This window comes from Caloenas nicobarica, chromosome 15, assembly GCF_036013445.1.
Source record: "Caloenas nicobarica isolate bCalNic1 chromosome 15, bCalNic1.hap1, whole genome shotgun sequence".
Lineage (NCBI taxonomy): Eukaryota > Metazoa > Chordata > Aves > Columbiformes > Columbidae > Caloenas > Caloenas nicobarica.
In genome coordinates, this window is record NC_088259.1 from 4,342,711 (window position 1) to 4,366,667 (window position 23,957).

Genomic DNA, 23,957 nt, shown 5'->3' on the forward strand with positions numbered 1-23,957 from the left:
CTGGGTGATGGCAAAGGATGACTCGAGCTTAAGCAGTTGCTGGATTTCTGGCCAGAAAGCGTAAAGCATTGCACTGTCAAGCAGGAGACATTTAAACCCTTGGGTTTAAAGCAGGGTTGGGGGTGAGAGGCGATAGACTGAATTATGCTTTCTGCCTAACTCCTTTTAGATAGTTAAAAATAAAAATTGCAAGGTAATACAGGGTTTCCTATAAAAAAAGACTATCAAACTGGTTCCATCTGTGGACGCCCAAACATTTCCCAGTTTGAAATGAAGTCCCACAGATGAATTTCTTGCTCTCCCACCTGCCTTTCCCACCCACCTCAAAGCACAGAGGGGCTGGAAGCCCTCACGCAGGGCTGGGGTTTTTTCATCATGACGGTCCCACCCCTGGCATCACACCGGTGCTGGTACCAGGGAGCTCGCCAGGTAGCGTAAAACTGGGTAAAATAAGCAAGCATGCCCTAAAACAGGCAATGTGAAGCTGAGATTTCCCATTGTTAATGCTGGATGTCCCAGCCCCTGCGCCCGAGCTGGGCTCAACGTGAAGCTGCTGAGAGCTGCAAATGCCCAATGGTGCCCAGTGCAACCAGTTTAAGACAAAAATGGGGGAAAAAAAATCCCACCCGCCACGTCCATCTATTACAGTGTGATGGCTTCAGTAATTGGTGTGTATGACTTGCCTTTGTCCCCAAGGATCTCAAGGGCAATATCCCACACGTGCTGCACGGACGTTGCGGGGCCGGTGATTTAGCAGCCTCTCAAGCGGGATTGTGAAACCGCGCTCCTGCTGTTTAATGTACTCCTTGAGCTCACAACAGGTTTAGCAAACAATAAAAAACATCTGGAAACACCATTTAAATAGAAGAGTTGTGTTACTAGTTATAAAGTCATGACCACTGCTATAAAGCACCCTCTGGTAAACAAGTGCTGATGTGCAGGTAAATAAAGGGAGATGATGAACTAATGCGGGTGAAGGAGGAAGGCTGCTCCTCCTCTTCCTCGGCCAAAGCTCACGCTGGGTGTGAACCACCACTAACATCTTTGCAGGGCATTAACAGGGATCCTCATCGTCCTTCCCTGCTCCCCTCCTTCCACCCTGGGAAAGGTTTTGGGGCTCACTGCAGCATCCCATGGGGGCACCCACCGTGGCAGAGCCCTGGGTGCCACACTGTGCCCCTGCACCCCGCCTCGCTCCCACTCCCAGCTCCTCTCTGCCCATCCCAAACAAAGCGGCACAAGGAGGGGAACTGGAGACACAAGACAAGACAAACTTCCCCATCTGTTATCCATGTTGGTCTCCGCTCCCCAGAGAGCTTTTGCTCTGGGAGACAGAGCAGCAGCCCTGTTTGTGCACAAACCCATCCCTGTAATAGGGGGCACCTGTCCCTTCCCCACCCTCTGCCAAGAGAGAGCTGCTTCTTCCCTTCTCATCCTTAACTGCTATTTCAAAATAGGAAATAAAGTTCAGCAAGTAAACAGAGCACAAATGGAGAGTAAACTTTTATTTCTCGAGTTACAAGGATCTAGGCTGGTTTGGTTTATCCTTCCTCCTATGTCCAAATGGTACATGAACCCTCCACCACCACAGCCTGTGTTTCCATGTGGAAGCCAGCCTTCCTCCTCCTCCTAATGATCAACCACACGTCGCTGACTAGGTATTTGTTTCTGCTGAACCACGCAATAGCAGAGTTTGCGGTTCCTTCCCCACTCTCTGGAAACCCTTCTCACGCAAGGACAGCCCTCTCCTAGCACCACTGTGGCTTCACCTGCATCCTCAAAAGCCAGAGCACGAACAACTCTCCCGAGCAACAAGCTAATGTGCTGCCGCACTCTAAGACAAACAAGTTTTCACCCAGCTTTCAGTTTAATACGCATGTATTTTAATTGCCACTGGTACCCAAGTGAGATACACCATGGATGACTCACTAGGCATGTAGTTCACAGTGATGCAGCAGTAATTACCAAACCCCAGCGGTGGGAGAACACTGTGGCCTCACCCCAGGTCCAGGGCAATAGGAATCCAGCGGCATCTCGAGCTGTATGGAAATCATCACACAGCTGCCTTGCAAAATTTGCAATGCTTCACGCGACATAACCCTGCACAGCCCATGATGCGTGCGGCTGTTGTCAACAAGGCCCCACAACAAAATGGCCCAGCACAGCCCAAAAATGAGATGCTGAAAAATATTAGCAATGAACTTGCACTTTCCCTCACGAGGCAGCTGGATGTGAGGAGATGCTTTGTCCCAAGGGTGCAGCATCAGGCACCTCAAAGATGCTCGAAGTCCCCAGAACTCTCCAGCCATGTCAGGCCACCTCAGGTGGACACAGATGGGACAATCTCTCATCTCCTGGTCAGGAGGACAGGAAAGCACAGGCTGAAGTTCTCACCTCCCCACAGGACCTAAGCATGAACTTTATTGATGTTTAGGGCTCCCCTGAATGAACATGTCTGTACCATGCGTATCCAAGCTCAGAGCGAGCCCTGAAGGCTCAGGCACCTGCAAGATGTGAGCACTTCTATTCTGGTCCTCCACGTGTGGGTTTACAGCTCCAAAACAGGAAACCTTTGATTCCTTTTTCTCCCCGAGCCAGTTAACTGTTAATCTATTTAGCTACAGGAAATACTCTACGTGAGGGAAGGAGACACCTGAACTACAGACAATACTTGGAAACCTCACCATGTCCAGAAACACCAATTGCACCTTTGAGTGAAGGATGCTGAGGCGAAGCCACTCAGCCTCGTTAGAGAGCCGTGGCTGAGCTGGGCTCTGGAAAATAAGCCTGACAAATCATATGGTTAACTCTTAGCTAAATCTGTTTCCTGATTCATCTCATCATATTGTGAAATAAATTGAATATGGTTGGACACGATGATCCTCAGGGTCTCTTCCAACCGAAATGATCCTATGACACGCAGCAGCACCGGCACACGAGCGCATCCCTCGCCCCGTACCCAGAGCATCCGCCACTGCTCCTCGGCAGCAGCCGGGTTGGCAGCCGGATCGGCAGCCGGATCGGACCTTCTCCATGGATCCCCCTCATGTCCCAGGGGTGCAGATTCACAGAGTTCCCAGCATTTTGTACTTTGGCTTAGCTTAAGTCCCTTAGCAAAATCCCACCACATAGCCCACCCAAGAAAATCGACTCTTACCTGATTTGCTGATAGAAACTCCTGGGCGTTGTCGTTCATTCCCACGTACATGTTCTCCCCATCAAACTAGAAAGACAAAAGAAAGGTAGAGTTAGTGAAATGCCATCTGCACACCAGGGTTACATGCATCCCAAATACTTTCTTGGCTCTTTCTTGGCTCTTTATGTTAATTTTTCAGTCAAATAATGAATTAATCACTCCAATTCAAACAAATCAACCAAACCTATGCAAAACCACAGATGCATCCAGCAGCAAAAATCACCCAAATGAAGTTCTTGCTAAAATTCCCACTAGACCATCAATAAGCTTTAAAAAGCCAACTCTGAGTGATAGAAATTGGGACAGGAAGGTCCCATTCAACCTCTTCCAGACACCTGCATACCCCTTAACCACCAAAGCAAACCTACAGCAGTGATGCAGAAAGCCACTCCGGAGCATGCATGACGGGGTCTCTGTGCAGCGCCCCATTCCCCATCCCGACACTTTGCTGTTGTTTGCAAACTCTGGATGCAAGAAGGGACATTCCCCCATCTCCTCTCCCCCTGCCTGCCCTGCCAGGACTCTGCAAACACACCTGCCCCCTTCACCCTGTTCTGAACCGCTAATCCAAGTATTAGGCTACAAACCCTCCCAGGAAAACTGCAAAACTCTTCCCATTAATTAGCTACGGCGGGAGCTTTTCACTTGCTCCGATTCTGAATGAAGGAAAAAAGCCCTCCAGGATTGTCTCCGGCTCAAAGGATGGCTGGGGCAGTTCTCGAGGCTAAGTTCACAAATTAATTACGGCAATAAAATGGGCTACACCATAAAACACTCCCCAGACAAGGATGAAGGTACCAGCTGGGAATGACACCATACACTTAACAAGGGGAAGAGCCAGATGATGAATTGAAGATTCTTCACCCCTTGCGTGTTATCTTGCTCTCTAATATGAAGCTGATACTAGTTAACAGAAATGGGTCGTATTAAGACTAATAAAAGAGAAATCTAAATAAAGCCAGGTGAAGATTTTCAGTGTAGACTATTAATTACACTTCCATTTCTCAGAGTGCCACAGGATTAGCTATTAAAGTCGGCGAGTTAGTAAAGCCAAGCGGGTGTAACACAGCTCTGCTCGGCGTCAGAGTGCACAGACACTCTCTAATTGCCAAACTATCCTCTGGGATAGCTGAGGAAACCAATTAAAAGCTGCAAAATTAGAGCGGGCATTGTGACACTCATTAACTAATACCCACAGCAGGGTGGAAGGGGATCCCTGCGCAAATGCAGGGTTTTGTTAAACCTGCCGGCGGGGAAGGAGCCACGGGGTGCAGCAGCAGCATCAGCAGCCGCACGGGTTTGCTGGGACAAGCAGCTCTCCCAGAAGCCAGCCGGGTGCTACCCACTGTAAACCGAATTTCCCTCTGCCTGTAAAACAATCGCTAACACAGCCGGCTCCTGCTAACACTGCTCCTGCTGAAGCTCTACGGTTTCAACACCCTCTGCCAACCCAGCGAAGGCTGAATTGGCAGGAGAGGTGGCAGTTTGGTGGCGATGCTGAGCCCTGCGGCAGCACAGCCCAGGCTCTGCAGGAGGAGGCATGGGCAGCAGCGTGGGTTTGGAGAGTTAGTCTTTATGGAACAAGCAAAATTAAGGTGCCGAGGTCCCCCTCCTGATGCTCAAAAGCTAATTGCATCTGGAGACTGCACACCGAGATGCTGCGGGTGAGCTGCACGAGGGCTTTCCAGCGAGCAGCCCTGAAGAGATAATATATTCCAGTGGGGAGATAGTTCTCTCCATCCCTGGAACCAGTCAGGAATTTGGACTGCAGAAATATTTACTTTGACATCACAAGGAGTTTTTTTCCTAAGTAAGAGCTTTACCACTCTGAGAGATTCGAATACACAGATGATGCACATCCATCCATCCCCCTTCCAAACACACACCTCACTTTTGTCCTCCTCCAGTGCAGTATATTGCAGATCTAGGTTAAAACCTTTATGAAACAGCTCTTCTCCAGAACACAAAAGTCACCTGGAAAGCTACTTTAAGAAACAAAAAAACCAAAAGCAAAACAAAACAATAACAACAACAACACCCTATCTTTTCACTAGGGAGGTTCGGGGCAGGACAAGCGCTCTGCTTGCTCTGTATCATTCTATTTGTCAGAATATTTTTTTTATAGCTTTCTACTATTCCCCTACCTCCGCTCCACACTTCCTCCTGCCCTTGATGCCTTCATAATAACTGTAATGAATCCTGCCTTCAAAATTACTGTGCCTCTGATTGCCAGCCTGCGCAGCGAGCCTGAAAATCAAGACTCAAAATGCAACGGAAACTTTGGAACTTCCCCACCGCTGATTGGAGTTTTTCCCCTCTCCTCCAGGCTATGAGGGTGCAAACAAATTTATTAGAATTTCTCCCATCAGGATACTTTTTCGATTAGACATTTGCCACTCATACACCAGCCAGGTAGAGCAGAAAAGTAATGTGCTCTCCCTCTTCTCATTATTGTTTCACTACAGAATGCACTTCAAAACAATCAGCCCCATCATTCCAGGTACATTTACGGCAGAAACAGACATCTTCATATTTCCCTTTGGTTACAAACGCTTCCTCCCTTTTCGCTTTGGTCTCACCCCTGTGCGTGTCAAGCCTCCCCAGGCAGGTCCAGACCTGGGAGCATCCATTCATCACCCTCTGTGCCCCCCAAAATTGATCAAACCTGTATTGAATGACACATACATGTGGAGTGGCAGGTATCATTATCAAGTCCTAATTGGAAAGGAACACACTCTTGTACAGTTGTCTTAATCATCCTTTTGCTCTTTTGTAATTATTTAATTTTTGTTATTCTTTGGCTAATAGAAGCAGACTATTAAACAAATCAGTGGCTGTGGCTAATTCTCCCCCTCTCCTGCATGAAATGAGGATGAAGTGGAGCTGAGCTGGGCTCACTCTGCTCGCAGCACTTGGCATCTGAGACATGCTGGTCACTTGGAAACCCGGGAAGTGCAAACCCTGCGTAGCCAAGCTGGAAAACTGGGAGAGGCAGGAAGATGTGAATAATTGCTTTTCCTTCGCCTGAGACTTGGACCCATTTTTATTTAACTTGAACTGACTTAATATTAGCGATGAACAGGCTGCCCAGGGCAGTGGTGGAGTCACCATCCCTGGAGGGGTTGAAAAGACACAGAGATGAGGTTCTCAGGGACATGGGTTAGTGCTACATTTAGGTTATGGTTGGACTTGGTGACCTTAAGAATCTTTTCCAACCAAAACAATTCCATGATTCGATGGTGGTTGCCCACAAGCACCACTAGAATCCAGGACTTCTACTTCAAAAAGGACCCATAAAAGCCCCACTTTGCCCAATCCCAAGTCAAACTCGTCTCACGTAACACACTCAGGACAGAAATGACAACTCACACAACTTATAAAAAGCCACAAAACACTCTCAGAGGAAACTGCCCAAATTCCTAGCAACTCCGGAACCAAGTGCATGCTGTGGAATGAATGCCAGCGAGCTGCCTTCGCCTGCGGGTGACATGAGCTCTGGCCCAAGGAAGGGGAACACAGGAGGTGGCTTTGGCTTTGGACAAGCAGACAGACGCCGTCAGCCCCGTTCAAACAGGGAGTCCCAAGGAACTCGGGGTGACGGGCGCAGAGCTGTGTCGCCACTGCAGCGATTCTCCGTGGGACACGCTATTTTGGGTCCGAGCAAAAGATACAAGGACAGTTCTCTTCTGTGACAAAACACCCTCTGCAACTTAGTTTTTCATGTCGAATTGACTTAAAAATACAATTTTTTTCCTACATTTTTCCCAGGGCAGCTGTAGCTGGCAGCACAGCTCCGGGGGCAGCGCACCGCCGTGCATCCACCAGCCCATGCGGGGAGCTGAGCGCAAGCTTTATTCAGATGATGTTCTATGAAGCACTTTTCCTATTTTTATTGCTTTTCTAGACTCACTTCGGTTTGTTATTTTTGCGATACGACGGTATTTTCAAACCTGTAAACGTGCCCAGAGGTCATATGGGTCCCATGTTAATAAGATGAAAATGAATAAGAAAAATAAATGCATGCAGCAAGCTGGGACAGACCCCAGAGCAAAGCAGCTGTGTGATCTCCGGCTCTGTGCAAACACAGAGAATAAATGTTTGTTAACTGGGAAGGACCCAGTGGAAAGAAACACAACCTCCTGCCAAGATTCAGAGAAGGTGTTACTTTCTCATGGATGGCACTGCCAGCTTGTACAATTTTATTATGAATCTCATCACATCCTTTTATTTCCTGATAGTCATGAGCTGAGCTGAAAACCTCAACTTCGTAAGCAGCACCCATGCCAAGAATGGCTTCAATGGCACCTGCAAGATCTCAAAAATCTTCCAAACTTCTTATTTAAATTTAAGTGTGGTGGGCTTTGGATTATTATTATTATTTTATTTTATTTTGAGGAGTCTTACCTAAATTTTAACACTAATTGTTGGCAATACTGGACCAGAGCACCTTAACTATTATACAAGCCCACTGAGGATCTGGAGCTTTTTAAAAGTAGCGTGTTAATGCAAATCCAGCAGTAACTAAAAGCCATCATCACCAAGGAGCTATTAAATGCCCAGTGAAGAATGAATTGGAAGCTTCCAGTGACTCCCACTGCTCCAAGCTATAAGCACTTGCCTCTCAGTTTTGCTTCCTTGTGCCAGGACACAGGAGATGGGCAGCAGGTCCCCTCTCATGACAACCTCATTTCCAAACTGGCTGCACTGGGGATATCACCTTTCACAGGAGATGCGTGGGATGTAACTGGTTTTGGTGCCCAGCAAGCTAAACCTCAACCACCACCAGCATCAAGACAGAGTGACCCACTATAATGCCAGGCAACAAATGTCTACGTTTTTAGTGAATAAAAGTTAAGGTTTAAGAAAATTTGCATAACGCAGTCAATGTCATATTTAATACTCCCCATTAAAAATATTATTGAAGCCCACGTGTTGCTGGAGATTATATTTAGAATGAATCACAGAATGAATCATAGAACAAAACACAGAATAGTGTGGGTTGAAGGGCCCTCCCCAGCTCCCCCAGTGCCCCCCCTGCCATGAGCAGGGACATCTGCACCAGCTCAGGTTGCTCAGAGCCCCGTCCAGCCTGGCCTGGGATGTCTCCAGGGATGGTTCAGCCACCACCTCTCTGGCCAACCTGGGCCAGGCTCTCACCACCCTCAGTGTAAAAAAATTTCTTTCTCACGTCTAGCCTGACGTGTACATTTAGATGCCTCCAACAACACCCTACCCACCATGGGGAAAAGAAATCTTCTTTATAAAGTTTTACAGAAATAGGTTTTTTTCACAATTAATTTTTATCAGGCAAGCTTTATTTGAGTGGCATAACCACATTCTGCTGTGAGTGCATTTTGGCCGTGGTACTTCCAGCCCTGCATCCCCATGATGCTGCTCCTGCTCACCAGGCTCAGCCCTATGGGCACTGGGCACCAACACCAAAGCCAAGGACCCTGACGCTGGTAAGGATTGTTTTTGCCAAAGCACATCTCTGCCATGTCCCTAGGATGGGAAATATTCGCTGCGGCCCTGCCCCTGTCAGCGCTGCTGCCTGCAGAGCTGCTGCTGTGATTTCCTGCAGGAGTAATTTAGCACCAGGCATCTTTGGGGAATACATCGCTGAGGTTCGCTTAATCTCTTTAACTGCAGTTTCCCCATTAAGGTCTTTACACAACCTCTGGCCCAAAGTGATCTAGTTAGCATTATTTATTTGTCCGCTGAAATGCTTGGGTAGCCCCTCAGTTGATCCTGTCAAAGAGGGTCACGAGCTCAGCAATAGATTTATGACCCTCCCCAGGACCCTCCTGGGAGAAAGCTCCATCCCGGCCGCCCGGGCTGGCCACGTGCCGCAATTTGCTTCAGGACAAATGTCATTAAAACGGAGCAAACCACCACAGCAGGTGTCAGGGCAGTACATCCTTTAGGGGCTGCACATCTGAGCATCTGCGAGGGTCACCTGGGCTGTCTGGGGGCCGGGTTTTCTGCATGCCGTCAATATTCTCATATGTTATCCAAGGGTAAAATCAGATTGACACAGATTAAGCCCTAAGGCTTAAAAACCATATAATAAGAGGTGGTTTGGTTGGTTTATTTGTTTTAAGAGCAATTAACAAATAGGATGAAAGCCCAGTAACAGTTCTCTCTCAAACATAGCAGAAGCTGCTGCACAGCTGGTGATGTGAGGGCTCCTGAGGTACAACAGGGACTGTAAAGAATCTAAAGCCAGGTGGGAAAGACAGGAATTATCTGTGCTGGCTTGCACTCTGAAGGAGTTTTCAGTGGTTCCCAAACCAGAGCATCTTCCTTGGAAAGATCCATCTGAGCAGCTCTCACACTGGGTTAACAAGTACGTGGAAAGGGTGAAATGATCTCCCTGGCTGGACTTTTCACAAGGTTCCTCAACAAAAAGATCTTAAAAACCAAACCCAACTTGCTGTGGAGCAAAGGGAAGGTCCTCTTGCTTAGAGACAGTGAAAAGATACTCATCAGGTTTTAGCAAGAAGAGAGTCATGGTCCACGATTCCTCTGCACTAAAATCTATCCAGTTCATAATAGAAGTGATCTAGAAGGATTCAGGTTTATTAATGAGACAAAACTTATTCAGGCTAGCCTAAACTAAAAGTGACTTTGAATGGTTTTGCATTAAGACTCTCACAGTACTAAGTGGCGGTGAGGAAATGGAAGATTAAATTTAATGCCAATAAATGCAAAGTAATGCACTGGAGAAAAGCAATCCTAACAATGCAGACATGACAATGGGCCTTAAAATAGCTGTTACTGTCCAGGAGGGAAACCATGTATTCATTCTGGAGAGTTCACTTCCAACTTTTGCTCAGTCCTCAGCAGCTGCCAAAAATGCCATTCAAGTTTTAGAAGCAATTAAGAAAAGAACAGAGAATAAAAAGCCAAACATTATTTTGCTGTCTGTACAGTTAGGAGAAGGAGAGAGCTCAATAGCAGGGAGGATTCAAGGTGTGGAATGGTGTACATGGATGAGGAAAAGAGATGATATAGAGGAACTCGCCGGAGACGTACATGAAGTCACCAGATGGGAACAGTTCTCCTCTGGTTCTTATAGCCCAAAATGAAGGAGGCAGGTACTGAAATCATGAACTATGGGAATTAAACACTTCCCAGAGAAGTTCTTCATACAGGACCCAACAGCAAAACCTCTTGCTGCAGGATGCTGTGGCCTAGAAGGGTCCGGAATAGCAACTGGGGTCCGGAATAGCAACCGGGGTCCAGAATAGCAACTGGACAAATTAGAGCGGAATGGTAAATCCAAACTGTTGAGCTCATGATGGCCCTGACCTGTGGGCTGCTGGAAGCCCCATGGGTAGATGTAATCTCACTAGATATTAGGAAAAACTTTTTTACCGTGTGGGTTGTCAAATATTAGACCAAGAGGTTGTGGGATTTCCATCCCTGGAGATACTCACAGCTGAGATGTACCAGGTGCTGCACAACCTCTCCTGATTGGCCTTGGCTTTGCCTGGGGACTTGGGACATGCAGAGGTCCCTCCCCACCAGCAGAATTTGGTATTTGGGTGCTTCTGTGATATGTGATCATGCGATGCTCACCCAGGCGGCCGCATGGACCTGCACCCCAAGAGCATCTCCAGAATCCCCTTTTATTCTCCTGCACTTGAGGCTGGAAAGATCCCAAATGCCACCACTATTCAAGTGACAGCATTCATTTATCTAAGAGACTGGCCGGTTTTCTGTGAACGCTGCACACAAAATTATTGTTATTGCATTATTTGGGGGGAATGAGGACTTAAACTCATTTACCTGGACCTTTCAGAGCCTGCAAAGGAGTTCAAGCTCTTCACAGACACACACATACAAAAATCCGTCTACTGAAAGCTACGGGGAGAAGCAGAATTTAGTCCTAGGACTGACACGGAAAGAGATTAATTTTTTTTCCCATTTCATATTCTAATTGCAATTCTTCTCCCCTACTATTTTCTGTTCTCATTACAGTCTTAAAATTGCTCTGCAAATTCTGCACCTTATTCTGCTCTTCCTACCATCTTTGTCATGGAAATGAGAAACAGAATGTATAAGCATGAAAATATTGCCGAGATCAAAATTCTGCTTAACCCTTTCACGTGCAACTCCGAAAAGAAGCCGAAGCAGCACAGACCAGCTAATCCTCCATCCAGCCTCCTCTCCTCCCAGCCACAGCGAGAGAGGAGAACGATGCTCAGAGACACGCACTATTAATTTAAAGGCTAAAGGTGCTCACACTTACAGCTCCACTGTGCATGGAGGAGGGTGAGGGGGATTTTTTTCAACTTAGCAGGTCACCATCCCTGGAGGGGTTTAAAAGGCATTTAGATGAGGTTCTCAGGGACACGGTTTAGTGCTAGAGTTAGGTTAGGTTATGGTTGGACTCGATGATCCTGAGGGTCTCTTCCAACCAAAATGATTCTATGATTCTCTCTCCCACCATGCAGAGCTCATCAGAGCTGCAGCTTTGGCCAGACCAAACCCTTCCTTGATTTCTCTCAAAGTTTGGGCAGAAATAAGGAAAAGAAGCTGCCTGGGAGGCAAGGAGCACCTCCTGACACCCGCCCTCCCAGCACACCCCTGCTTTCACCCAAGACCTCTCCAGCCCATCGCTGACCGTGCTCAGCGCTGTTCATTTTGCAAGATACGATCGCACCGATGTAGCTGCGAGTCTCGGGCATGTACGTCACTTCCTTTCTGAAGCCAAACAACAAGCACATCCTGCATTGTTTATCACGCTTACACAGGTGTTCAAGGAGTTTATCTGCAAAAAAAACCCCTAAACGGGCCCTTGCGAGCTGCTCCTTCTCCCATCAGCAGCTGAATAACCCGGAGAGCTGCAGGCACCAGCTCACGCTGGAAACGCTGCTGCGCTGCGCGGTGCTGGGAGGGAGGGAGGTAAACGAATGCAGCACATTGCCTGGCACCGGGCTGGCGTGTACACAGCCTGAAACAAATACAGTAAGTGATAATGAGACTTCACTGCGCTGCCTGCTTCACCGGTAACACTTGTAATTCACAGGAAACTAAAGAGAGGCTGAAAATGTACAGAGACCTAAAAGAAGCCGCGGAGGCTCTGTGTAAGGAACTGTGCCAGTGTCAAAGGCACCTAGAAACATTGTTTTTTGCAAGACAAAACCTCAGGGTTGAGATAAAAATAGAGCTTATGCCTGCCTGTCTCAGAACGCTGATTTCGATACAAGAACATCAGCCCTGGCTGCAAACAGAGGTATCGCTGCAGAGGGGCTACACACGGCCACCGGCACCAAAATATCTGAGGAGGCAAGGGAGCGGTCGGCAAGAAAGGAACCTTAAACCAGAAAGTTTTCCCATCCTATAATTTCGAGGCGGTTTGTCCCCTTGGCCCAGGGAGCGAGCAGGGACCCTGCGAGGGCAGCGATGGCTGGACACGGACCCGAGCCCAGGGCTGGGAGCGATCGCCTGGATGGAATAAAAGCGATTCAGTGTTGAGGAATAATTTTGGAATCTCTATTTATCTTTTCCCAACTGCAGAGTAAATAAATAAGCACATGAGTGCACGGCGCAGAGAGGCAGAGAGCTGTCAAGAGTGATGCAAAGGTTGCCTAAAGGTATTAACTTTTTAAGACCGTGTATTATGCTTCGGATCCCGACGCCTCGCTGACAGCTGTACAGGTGAACAGCCTGGCTCCCAAGTATCTCCTGACTCGCTCCAATAATTCACAAAAATCACAGGTGTTACTCAATTGCCTTTCAAGAAGAAAAATTGTAACTTTAATTCTCTCTACAACCACTCTTCCTTCAGCAAAGGGAGTCTGAAACACAGCCCAGAGCACACGCTATTCACCTGCAAGCGCGGGCAGGTACTTTGCTAAGTGCTTCCACCATCTGAAGCTTTGCCCCACTCACAAAAGAAAAAAGCACATCTCTGCCCCCCCTGGAATTCATGACCATGTTTGTTTGGTTTTTTTTTTCTTCTGTTGCAAAGCACAAAACATTTTCAAGACAACTTGGGTAAGAATGGGGAGAGTTATGCAAAAACAGCTAGTCAAGAGGGGGGAAAAAAAAATCAGTGTGTTTCCATGCTAGTCATTTAGAGAATAGTTTCCGACACACAAGTATTTGGCACCAGCGAAAACCTGCCTTCTGTGGTTCTGCACTCAACTGTGTATGCAAATAACTCTCGCAGTGGTACATAGTATGACTTGCAAAAAAAATATGTTGACAAAGTACAATCCATTCCACAATTTTACCTTGGACATTTGGACACGATAACTATTAAAACAAACAAAACACTAATGACAAGTGAGATCTCCTTTAAAGACAAACCAAACAAACACAAACAAAACGAAACAAACAAAAAGCCCCAAACCAAACCTCACCTCCAGGATGACAGGAAGGTAATTTCAGAAATTATACCTCAGAAGTCTGGAAGTGTCTTCACTGCCCATCTCTCAAACAGTAGCACAGCTCTCTGCATTTTTCCCTCTCTTATTTGGCCCTGTCCTATTTAAATCATAGACTTCACAGGCGTTGTCTATAAATGTGTGCACATCATCTAACCAGATGCTAATCCCAGTGAGAGTCGGGAAGGTCCAACGCAAACAAATCCTAAAGAACAACGCAGCACGCAGCTTCCCCTATCAGAGAACCAGCTTTTACCCCACCAGCATCACAACCCTGTTATTCTTTCTAAAGCCTCACAATCAAACTGACGAGGACACTCGCTGCCTCGACGTGTATTTTGACACTTACAGGACAACGGTGAGCTCATCCTGGTTCATCCCGACCCCCCACGCCAAGACCATCTGAGGGCAGAGGGAGTTTACCCAAACCTTCTCACTCTTCAGACAGAATCATGGAATCGTTTTAGTTCGAAGAGACCCTTAAGATCATTGGGTCCAACCATTAACCTAAGTCTAGCACTAACCCATGTCCCTAAGAACCTCATCTACTTGTTTGTTCAACCCCTCCAGGGATGGTGACTCCAGCACTGCCCTGGGCAGCCTGTTCCAATGCCCCACAGCCCTTTGGGGAAGAAATTGTTCCCAAGATCCAACCTCAACTTGAGGCCGTTTCTTCTCGTCCTATCACTTGCTACATGGGAGAAGAGACCAACATCCTCCATGCTCCAACCTCCTTTCAGGCAGCTGTAGAGAGTCAGAAGGTCTCCCCTCAGCTCCTGTTCGCCCAGGCTGGAAGGCGGCCAGATTTCAGATCCCCACTCTGCCAGAAACAGCATCATCTCCAGCACCTGGGCCTCCTTTTGACTATATCGATAATGCTGCCTTCTAACAAAAATTGCAATTATCCTCTCAAACTAAGAGTGACGAGCCCCCCAAGCCATGCCAGCAGCCTGCGCTGCACCCAGGGGACCACACCGTCACCCACAGCCCCATCTACCACCCCATCCCTTCCAGAGGGGGAAACAAAGGACTAACACAGGATTGCCATAGAGTCACAGAAGTGTTTTGGTTGGAAAAGACCGTGAAGTCCAACTGTTAACCCAGCACTGCTAAGTCCACTCCTAAACCGCGTCCATAAGAACCTCATCTGTGCATTACCAAAGGATTTGCCATCGAGGCATCTTTGTGGGGCCAAGCAGACGGGGGCCACGAAGTCAGGCACCGCCTCAGAGGCTGCAAGCTGAGCAAACCATTTGGGGAAAATACCCCCAAAGCCTTAAAATCCTGACCTCTACAGAAATAAAAAACCAATTTCACTAGAAGCTTGGTGCAAGAGCAGTTGAAATATGCCCCAAAGCAGTGGGGGGAAGCTGCAGGGCTCGGGGGGTGGGCAGCAAAGTCAGTGTCTGGAGCCAAAATCCACCCCTGAAAGGTCATAGGGGGACAACCCAGAGGTTTGCAGATGTTGCACGCACGAAGCTGCAAACGCGGCCATGGTGTTGTGGCCTCGCACACCAGAGACTCAAGACGTGCAACGCCAGGGTTTGACAGATGCTGAGGCTCAGCGATATTTCACACGGGCAATAAAATCGCATGGGAAAAGTATCTCCACAGGCAGCATGACCACATCCTCGTACCTCCCGTTGCATGAAGCGCTGAGTTAGGTTGGTCAAACAAAGCTGTTGGGCTGTGTTTCCAGGGGTTGTGCACATAACACCCCATCACTGCATCACGCTGGCCTCGATGCCCTACCGGGTCCACGCGTTGTGCCCAAAGCTCGTACCACTTCATTGCCAACCTCAACTTCTGATTACTAAGAACAACCCAGCAAACCATCCCTCACAAGCACTTCTACTTCCAGCTCTTTTTTTTTTTTCTTTTCTTTAATTTTTTTAAGACCTGTCTCTGTTCATCTTATGAATCTTTCCAGCAAATTTTACTGCTGCGTAACTTTTTTCGTGGGGAAAAAGCCAGTTTGTGCTCACTGCAGCCAAGCCGGCCTCAAGTTTACTTCTTAAAATATACACCTTAGCATTGAAAATTCTCAATGTCTTAAGAAGACCATTGAAAACTCATTAAAATTAATGAAAATAATCAAAAAGAGGCACCTCTGATTATTGTTACGCCCCTGCCTCACTGTAAATAATTGAATAGAGATATTATTATTACTATTATTAACCATAACAAGTTTAAAGCATGTTGATGAGAAACAGAAAAAGCAGTTTTGCCTGACTAATTAATGACTTAAATAAAAATAAACAAAGGGAGTCTTCTTGATTTTAGCAAAGTCCTGCCTTTTTCCAAGCAGTTAAAAGCAAGACTGACAGCTTTATAGACAGGGAAATGGGCAGATAAGATAAACATGCACAATACAAACTTGTCCAAAGCTTTTACAGTCTTTCTCTGCACCACTTCCAGCTCATTAAATTACAGTATTACTATAGATTTGCAGCAAAATTATCTTTTATCTCGGCTTCTTTTAAAGCTATTTGGCATTTGCTAGTATTTTCTATTATAAATCTAATTGCAGATTCCAAACAGACAAGGGCTCATTAAGCCTTAATTATGCACATGTTGTTTTCAACAAACATTTTCATTTGGACTGCTGTGCGCTGTAATTGTTCAGAAGGCACCGCAGCCTCCGATTACCCGCTTTCCTGGGATGGCAAAAGCTACTTTCAAGTAGGTCAGGGCTTGGCTGGACATACGATTTGCAACCTGTGGAGTTCGGGTTGTGCTGCTCTGGGGGGAACACCGTTCGGGCAGCATCGCCGGAGGGCAGGGAGCCAGCAAAGCAGCCGGGATCCCCCCGTGCTGGTACCTGCCCGTGTTCAGCCCCACTTGTGGGGTTCACCATACCCGGTTTGGCAGACGCAGGGGAGCAGGGGCAGCCCGGGGAGCAAAGCCAGCGGGCACCACGTGCCAACAGCACGTGGAGGTGCCGCGGGCAGCATCACAGAATCATTTTGGTTGGAAGAGACCCTCAAGATTGAGTCCAACTGTTAACCCAACCCTGGCACTACCCCATGTCCCTGAGAACCTCACCTGTGTGTCTTTTCAACCCCTCCAGGGATGGTGACTCCACCACTGCCCTGGGCAGCCTGTTCCAGGCTCTGTCACCCTCAAAGTAAAGAAGTTTCTCCTCTTATTCACATGGAACCTCCTGTGTTTCAGTCTGTCCCCGTTGTCCCTCATCGGGACTCCTGCTCGGGTACCTCCAGCGATGCTGCTGCCTCAGCTCAGCATCTCCGCGTGTTCTGCCCAACTGCTGGTCTCCAGCCCAACACCAACCCTGGGCTCCTCCTCCAGACACGGTGCGCAGCATCTCCACAAGCACCAGAAGACAAAAACCTTTCAGCCCATCCCAAACTCTGCAGGGGTGGGAGGAAGCCCTTTCCACTTCTTGTTTGAGCCACAGCTAGGTTTGCACTCTGAAATAAGACGCAACCCACACAAACAGCCACACTTTTATTAGAAGTTCAGGCTTCCTTCTCACAGCACGAAAGCCACATCTGCTCAGAGTGCAGCAGCATTAACAGAGCTGGCATAAGCTTTGATAACATCAAGGTACTGCGTCCTTCCAGCCTTGGTTCTTCCAACATCACCCACCCCTGTGACTCCCAGCTGTGGTACCCAGGTCAGCAGAGAGCGGCTCTGCCCCATCCCATCTCTTTGGTGAAGAGAGCCATCGCCTGCAAACCTCACCAGCCTCCCCTGAGCCTCTTTAGGGGAGAAAAAGCTCCTTCTAATAAATAATTTCCTGTGTAATTAAGGGTTAGGGCTCCGAAGGCAGGCTGGAGGTGCTGGTTGCTGCTGAACACAGGAGTTTGGCAGGTTTTAGCAGTGCTGGAAGCAGCAAAGTGCTAATACAATTGATGTTGCAACGTGTAGTCTAAAATCCTGCCAGTTGGGTATTCAATACACTATCTTGGGACACAAGAGGTGTCCAGAAAAGGCACAGTTACATTAAGAATTACTATCCCCCTTCTTCACGTTCCTTTCTCTCTTGTCAGTGTAGGAGATGACAAATTCTCTGCCATGTCCCGAAGACTCATGTTAGAAGTCAGAGAAGTCAGTGTCAGTGTAAGCATGAAATCTTATGGCCTTGCCCTCGAAAAAGACAACTTTTCAAGCAATAAGTTTGACCTAGAAAGGTTTTCCAGGTTATTTTGACTTGGCATGTATATGTCTGACCTACTAAATCTAACACAACAAAATTACAGAGTTCGTTTCAACCTGTCGGTGTCTGATCATTCACAAATTCAGATGCACTGTTTACAAAACTGCTATTCATATATTCACAAATAAGGTCTCGCTAGGCTCCTTCTGGCAGGGCAGAATTTGTCCTGTTCAACATTAGCTCATGCTGACACAGGGAAAATGTAACAGCCTTGACAGGCTGAGTTCTCATCTTTCTCACACAGCCCTTACCCTTGAATCATGCAGAATTTACGGCTGTGCTGCCCCTTCCACCACTGTTAAAATTCCCCCAAACGGCTTTGCTGTGGGGTAGGAACCCCAAAGGGCTGGCTGTTCTTCGTTTGCAATCACCTGCCTGCTCCGGTTGGCAGCTGCAACTCCCGACACCAAAGAGTTTTCTTAAATCCACTTCAACATTTATTAATTCTCACACATAATCCAGGCAGTGCCTGTTAAAGGAACGACTGTGAGAGGTATTATGGAGTATTGCTCTCCATGTTCGCGTGGGTCTGGTCGTTGGAGCAGCTGCCTGCATGGGCTTTATCCTCAGCCTCCCGCAGAGGAGCAAACCTCATCTGAAGAACTCAAGTGACTCCAGGGCTGGGTCCTTGCAAACATTCCTCCTTGTCGTGGTGCGCTGCCCACCAGCACACTTGAGGGATGCTGTGCACTAATCCTTCCAGATAAACATGCTTTCAGCCCTGGGATGGATCCTGGCCATGAGCACACTTGCAACCAACGCCTTCAAACAGAGGCTGTAAGGCCAAGCACCATGACGAGCCCGAGGAGCTGCGTACGTAGGTCCCTCCGCACACCTCCCCAGATGTCCACCCCGTTCGCACCAGTTGGGCCAAGCAGCAGTTACTGCCCCGTAACTGGTGTGTTCGTGGCACTGCATCCCCCTGCACCACAGAAGGACTTTCCCAGGGACAAACCCTGCTGCAAAGAGCTCATGTTCTCCTTTTGGAGACTCATTCTGAATGCTGGTCAAACCCAGGACAGCCAAGGTGGCCATGAGTGCTTGCAGAGGGCACCAAAACACCAGCTGCCTCTTCCTTGGTTGCAATTTTTTCCTGAGCCACAGGGTCAGGAGTGTATCTCCAAAGGCACATCCAGCTCAGGAAGGCTGGACCCACTGACCAAAGAGCCCACGAAGCAGCAGTGACCTGCAGAGTGTTGCCACAAAGCGTGGCCTTGGGCAAGACACTGCCCACAAGGTCAAGGCATGGGTAGAAAAAGCTGGTTTTCCTTCCTTGCTGTAGCAGTGTGGGAGGAGAGGGACCTCCTTATGCATGTCACCCCATGAGCGTGTAAATGTGGAGACAGGACCATGCCGATGGGTATGACCTGCAGAGCTGCACCCCGTCCTGCTGCTCCCCAAATCCTTGTGATGCCCACCAAGGGCACATGAGGGATGGGTACCACCTCACAGGCCGGGCTGCTTGAAGCCCTGCAAGGGGTCTTGTGGTCCTTCTGCAGCAGGGAAGGATGCGCTGTTCAAACGGGTCATGACATTACACCTCCAGACCCAGGGTTTTAATGAGATGATACTCGAGTTCAGCTTTGATACCTCACAAGATCTTTTTGAACCACACATTGCCAGACACTGGGAACCTCTACTCAGGTCCTCATGGTGCCTAAGTCAGACATCTAAAAATAAATTAAAAAAAAAAAAATCACGTTTACCAGTAAACAAGATTATTCTCTCATGCTTTCTCCGAAAGCATTTTGTAGGGGAAAGTGATTTCCACTGAACACTCTGCATCCCAGTTCTGGAAGTCATGGCAAGATTTCAGGCCCTCCAGTGGTTATGTTTCATTTTCAATTTCAGACGCACCTCCAAAAAAAGATTTTTTTTTTCCCCACTTTCAAATTTTTCGTAACTGTTAAGAGTAATAATCCTCCCTGTTCCAAACCCCCAGGAAGAAGCAAGAATTATGCCAGTGCCACATGCCACGTGGTACAACAGCCACAGACTCTGCTTTGGTTAAACTCCATCACATCAATGAAGGTTTTCTTTATTTGAGCTTGTATTATAAAGATTTAAGCATCCTAGAGAGATGAAAACACTTAATTTTTTACTGCCTGGCCATAATCTCTTGTTTCCCTTGGTTGCCCTGCAGCCTGTCCCTCTGCAATCCTCTAACGCTACACGTGCAGCATCTTCTCCACATGCTAATTATAGGCTCCATTGTGCCAGATAATTCAGCCCCAGCAAGGCTGCAGGGCGGTTACATATCGCCAGACCGCATTTCGCTGTTGACTACAAAAAAAGAAGAATTAATCACCTTCTCTAGCTGGTAAGTGGGAATGGACACTTGTGTGATCATTAGAAAGGAAAACTAGTTTGGTTCCTTTAAACAAAACATAATAAATCTCCCAAAGAGCAGAAAGCTCACAGTTTGTATTTCTTGAAAAATATTGCATTAATACATTAAGTGCAAAAATATATATATATATAAATCTTTGCAAGTCATAGCAGAAACAACATGCAACATGGTCAGATTTGAAGGACACTGTGCGTGCTGATGCAGAGAAGCCCTAACAAACACTTTATGTGCAAATTGCATTTACTTTTGCTGCCCGCCGGGGCCATAGTTTAGGTCTGTGTGGAGATATTTACTGCCAGCAGCACAGAAATCATCATTTTGCTCCATCCATCCATCCACCCACCTACCTCTTGGGTCTCAGAGCAGCCTGGGACATGCTGCTCACCAAGCCCTGCCTGCACCCAACAGCCTCCTGACCAGCACCACACCTGAGTGTATTTAATTAACTGAATTCAGCAATTAGGCTCACGGTCTCCCTCCTGGGGAGCCTCTGTTCTCCCACCACCGCTAAGCCATGGCACGATCAGCCACAGGGGATGGCATCAGTTGTGTGCTCTGCCGTTTTCTGAGGCTTCCCAGACGGCATCTCCAACAACGCTGGGGGAGAAGGACCGGAGGAGCACTGGAGCACAAGATCTCTGAATTCAGACCAACCACCCCAAATATCCCATCCCACAGATTTACGGAAGCATTTTTTCAACAGCTAAAACTCCAGCTTAGGCCACGGCAAGATAACTTTTAGTTTTTCCTCTCTGCATACAGCCCTCCAGCAACAGGGAAACACCAATTCCAGCATCTCCAGCCACAAAGCACAGAGGAGATACCTGTATTAACTTATTTTTAAGTACTTAAGAGATGGTCAGGGAGGAGATAGCAGAAGAGGGGATGGATTGGGTAATTCCCAAGGCTACGTGACCCCACTCAGTGCTGGGGCCACAGCAGCTGATTTATTCTTTGCATGATGCCCAGCCCAGACAGCCCAGGACTGCTTGAGCCAGTGACAAATAATAAACTTCCAGTAGGCATTAACTTTGTTATTGTGTATCAGGCCCGGCAACAAGCACTGAGCGAGGTTCCCATATGCACAACGCGTGGATGATTCAAACAACAGCTAAAGAGTTGGGGAAAACACATCGGGCAGCAGAGCTGTCGAGGAGGTCGGTCGGTGGTCCCCCAGAGAAGGCGAGCACCCCTTTGTTCAGTCTGCAGATACATGAGGATTGACATTGGCTCTTTCACCCGCCAGACAAACGCAAAGCAGTGTCCTCCTGCTAGAAGTCAAAACCTATTAACGCTATTGCCCAACGGTCCCAAAGGAACCTATAAAATGTCACAGGTACAAAATCACCAGCAAAATCAGCTGCTCTGCAGAAGAGCTCCAGGTTGGCAAACGCTACATCTGTCCCTAAGAGAGATCTGGAAAGCAAACCTGCAAACTGGGACAACTTCAGCCTTATCGTAGGGCAAGGAAGACTGGGGACAAGAACCAGATCCAGGGGCTGTGTAAGAGATCACGACGGCAGCAAACAGCACGGTCCTTCTGAGAGGGGACTCTGCTTCTCCCCCAGCTCGTCCTCAGCGACCGTGCGTTACGGGAGAACAGGCTGCTCGGGCGTATTGACACTTTCCAAAGCTTCTTCTCAGAGCTCTCTACAAAGAAAGATCGAAAGCTTTGAACCTACCGCAATTTGAGGTTCAACCCGTTTCAATAAAGGTGCATTTTCTTTGCACGAACTTCCACTGGCACAGATGCTCTCAGTTGAAATTTCATTTAAACACAGTTGTTCTGTGAGGAACTGACTTAAGCTTTAATTATTGTAAGACCAGCCTCAACTGTGTGAAGTAGTTCCCATACTGAGCTGCGTTTCGGTTTAACCAAACCAGGGTTTAGTTGTGGGTTATACTGTATGCAGACCCAATGCTGCCGAGGGCCATAACAAGACTAAGAGTGCAACTTGTTTATCAAGATGTAAATAATTAACAACACACCAACAGATGTATTTAACCAGGTCTCCTGTTGCTTAATATCTTTATTAATGACCTGGAAACTAGGCTGCATAGTGAAACAAAGTTTGCAGATGAAAAGAACATGATTTAGGTTAAAACCAATCGAGGAAGCCTTGGGAATTACAGAGCCACCTCGCCAAGCAAAAGGCAACATCAGACCATGAGAAATGCTACACTGACAAATGCAGAACAGTCCGTGCAGGAAGAAGCGGTATGAAATCCTTCTAGACTTTAGCAGGGTTTAAATTAACTGAACATTAAGCGATAAGACCAACTATCACATCAGCCGCCCCATGCAAACCTCTGCTGAAAGCACAGCAATAGCAAAATGATAGAGTGGAAAAATAACAGGTCGGAAAATAACAGAGAAAATACTGTAATGTTGTTATCCAGCCTGTCAGCACACACTTGCTTCAGGTGCTGAATTCATCTCCACTCGCTCCCTTCTCAGAGAAGAGAGATGGGAAAACAAGGGTAGAAAGAGGAAACCAAGGCCCTGGGGTAACAGAGGACATTTGAAACATAGAGCTGTTTCATGGAAGAAAAATGCAAAATGCTCTGTTTTGCCAAAAAGGGAGGTAGAAGAGGCCTGATGACGACATACAGAATCCTTAATTTTCGCAAATGGCTTGATGCAGGGATGCGAGTCCCCAGCACAGGGGCTGATCCCGTGCTCCCCTGGGAAAGCACAGTGGCGGGCACTGGTTGGGACACCCAGCACGCAGTGAAAAACTGCCCTCATCTCACCCCAAACGGGCTCATTTAGAGGCTACTGGTTTCCCCACGTATAAAACAGGGACAATCACATCCAGCACAGCAGCAAGATGTTTTGCAATGCTCCTGTGAGGAGCAAAGCACGTGCACCCGCTGGAAGGAGAAACTCTCTGCAAACAAAATCGTGTCCTGCCATTTCAGCTTCGTATCTCCAAATAACAAGTTTTGTGATGCAGACGCAGCTCCCACCCGGGGCTGGGTCAGAAGCGCAATTCATAGTGAAACAAATCGAGGCTTTGATCACTGAAGGCAGAATTTCACAGCATGCCAGGGTAAAAAATACTTATTTATCTCAAAGCAGAAGATAACACTTACAGGAAAACAAAAGAGACAAGTTTACCTCTGGCTTTAGATTTATAACTATGAGAAGTTTCGTTCCCCCCACCTAAACAACAAAAAAAACCCCACAGTGTTTTCAAGACAGTCCATTTCAGGGCACTAAAAATCACATTCTGAGCCAAGAAGCACGAGAAACTCATAAGCACGATAAACCCATCCCTGTGTCAGGTTGTTTTGGGGGCTTTGTTCCCACAGCTGTTTCCTGAGCTTCAAGGAGACAAAGCTCTTCCTTTCCACCAAGCGATGATGCACCTCAGCTACCTCAACCTGGGGGGCAAACCTGGCAGAGAGGAAGGGAGGGAGGAAATCCAGGCAGCCAGCAAGGAGACATGAGATCCCACCACGAGGTCCAGTGTTCTGGTGCTCAGTAGAGGCTGCTCCCCCCATCCCAGGTGCAGTGACAGGTGATGGAGCAGCACAGGGTCATAGAATCATGGAATCATTTTGTTGGAAGAGACCCTTAAGCTCACCACGTCCAACCATTAACCTAACCCTGGCACTAAACCTTGTCCTTGAGAACCTCATCTCTATGTCTCCCTGGTCCTCGGAGACCAGGGAGCAGCTGAGCATCAGTATGGTTTTTGTAGTCAGGACAAGGCAATTGCGGTTGCACCAATAACGCGCAAAAGATGAGCAGAAAAGCTGAGGGTATCACATCATTATTTGTCTGAGCATCATCACGGATGAAGTAACCAGCAGCAGAAATGTTTTCCT

The 23,957-nt window shown here is 47.6% G+C and overlaps 1 protein-coding gene across 2 annotated transcripts in view; it reads right to left on the minus strand.

The window, feature by feature from the left end:
- Positions 1–23,957, minus strand: part of TOX2 (TOX high mobility group box family member 2) — a 151,103-nt gene that overhangs the window by 88,175 nt on the left and 38,971 nt on the right. For both annotated transcript variants that reach the window (XM_065645698.1, XM_065645697.1), the window contains one exon: positions 3,158–3,223. In XM_065645698.1, the coding sequence (XP_065501770.1) occupies positions 3,158–3,223 (66 nt within the window). The remainder of the gene's footprint in view (positions 1–3,157; positions 3,224–23,957) is intronic.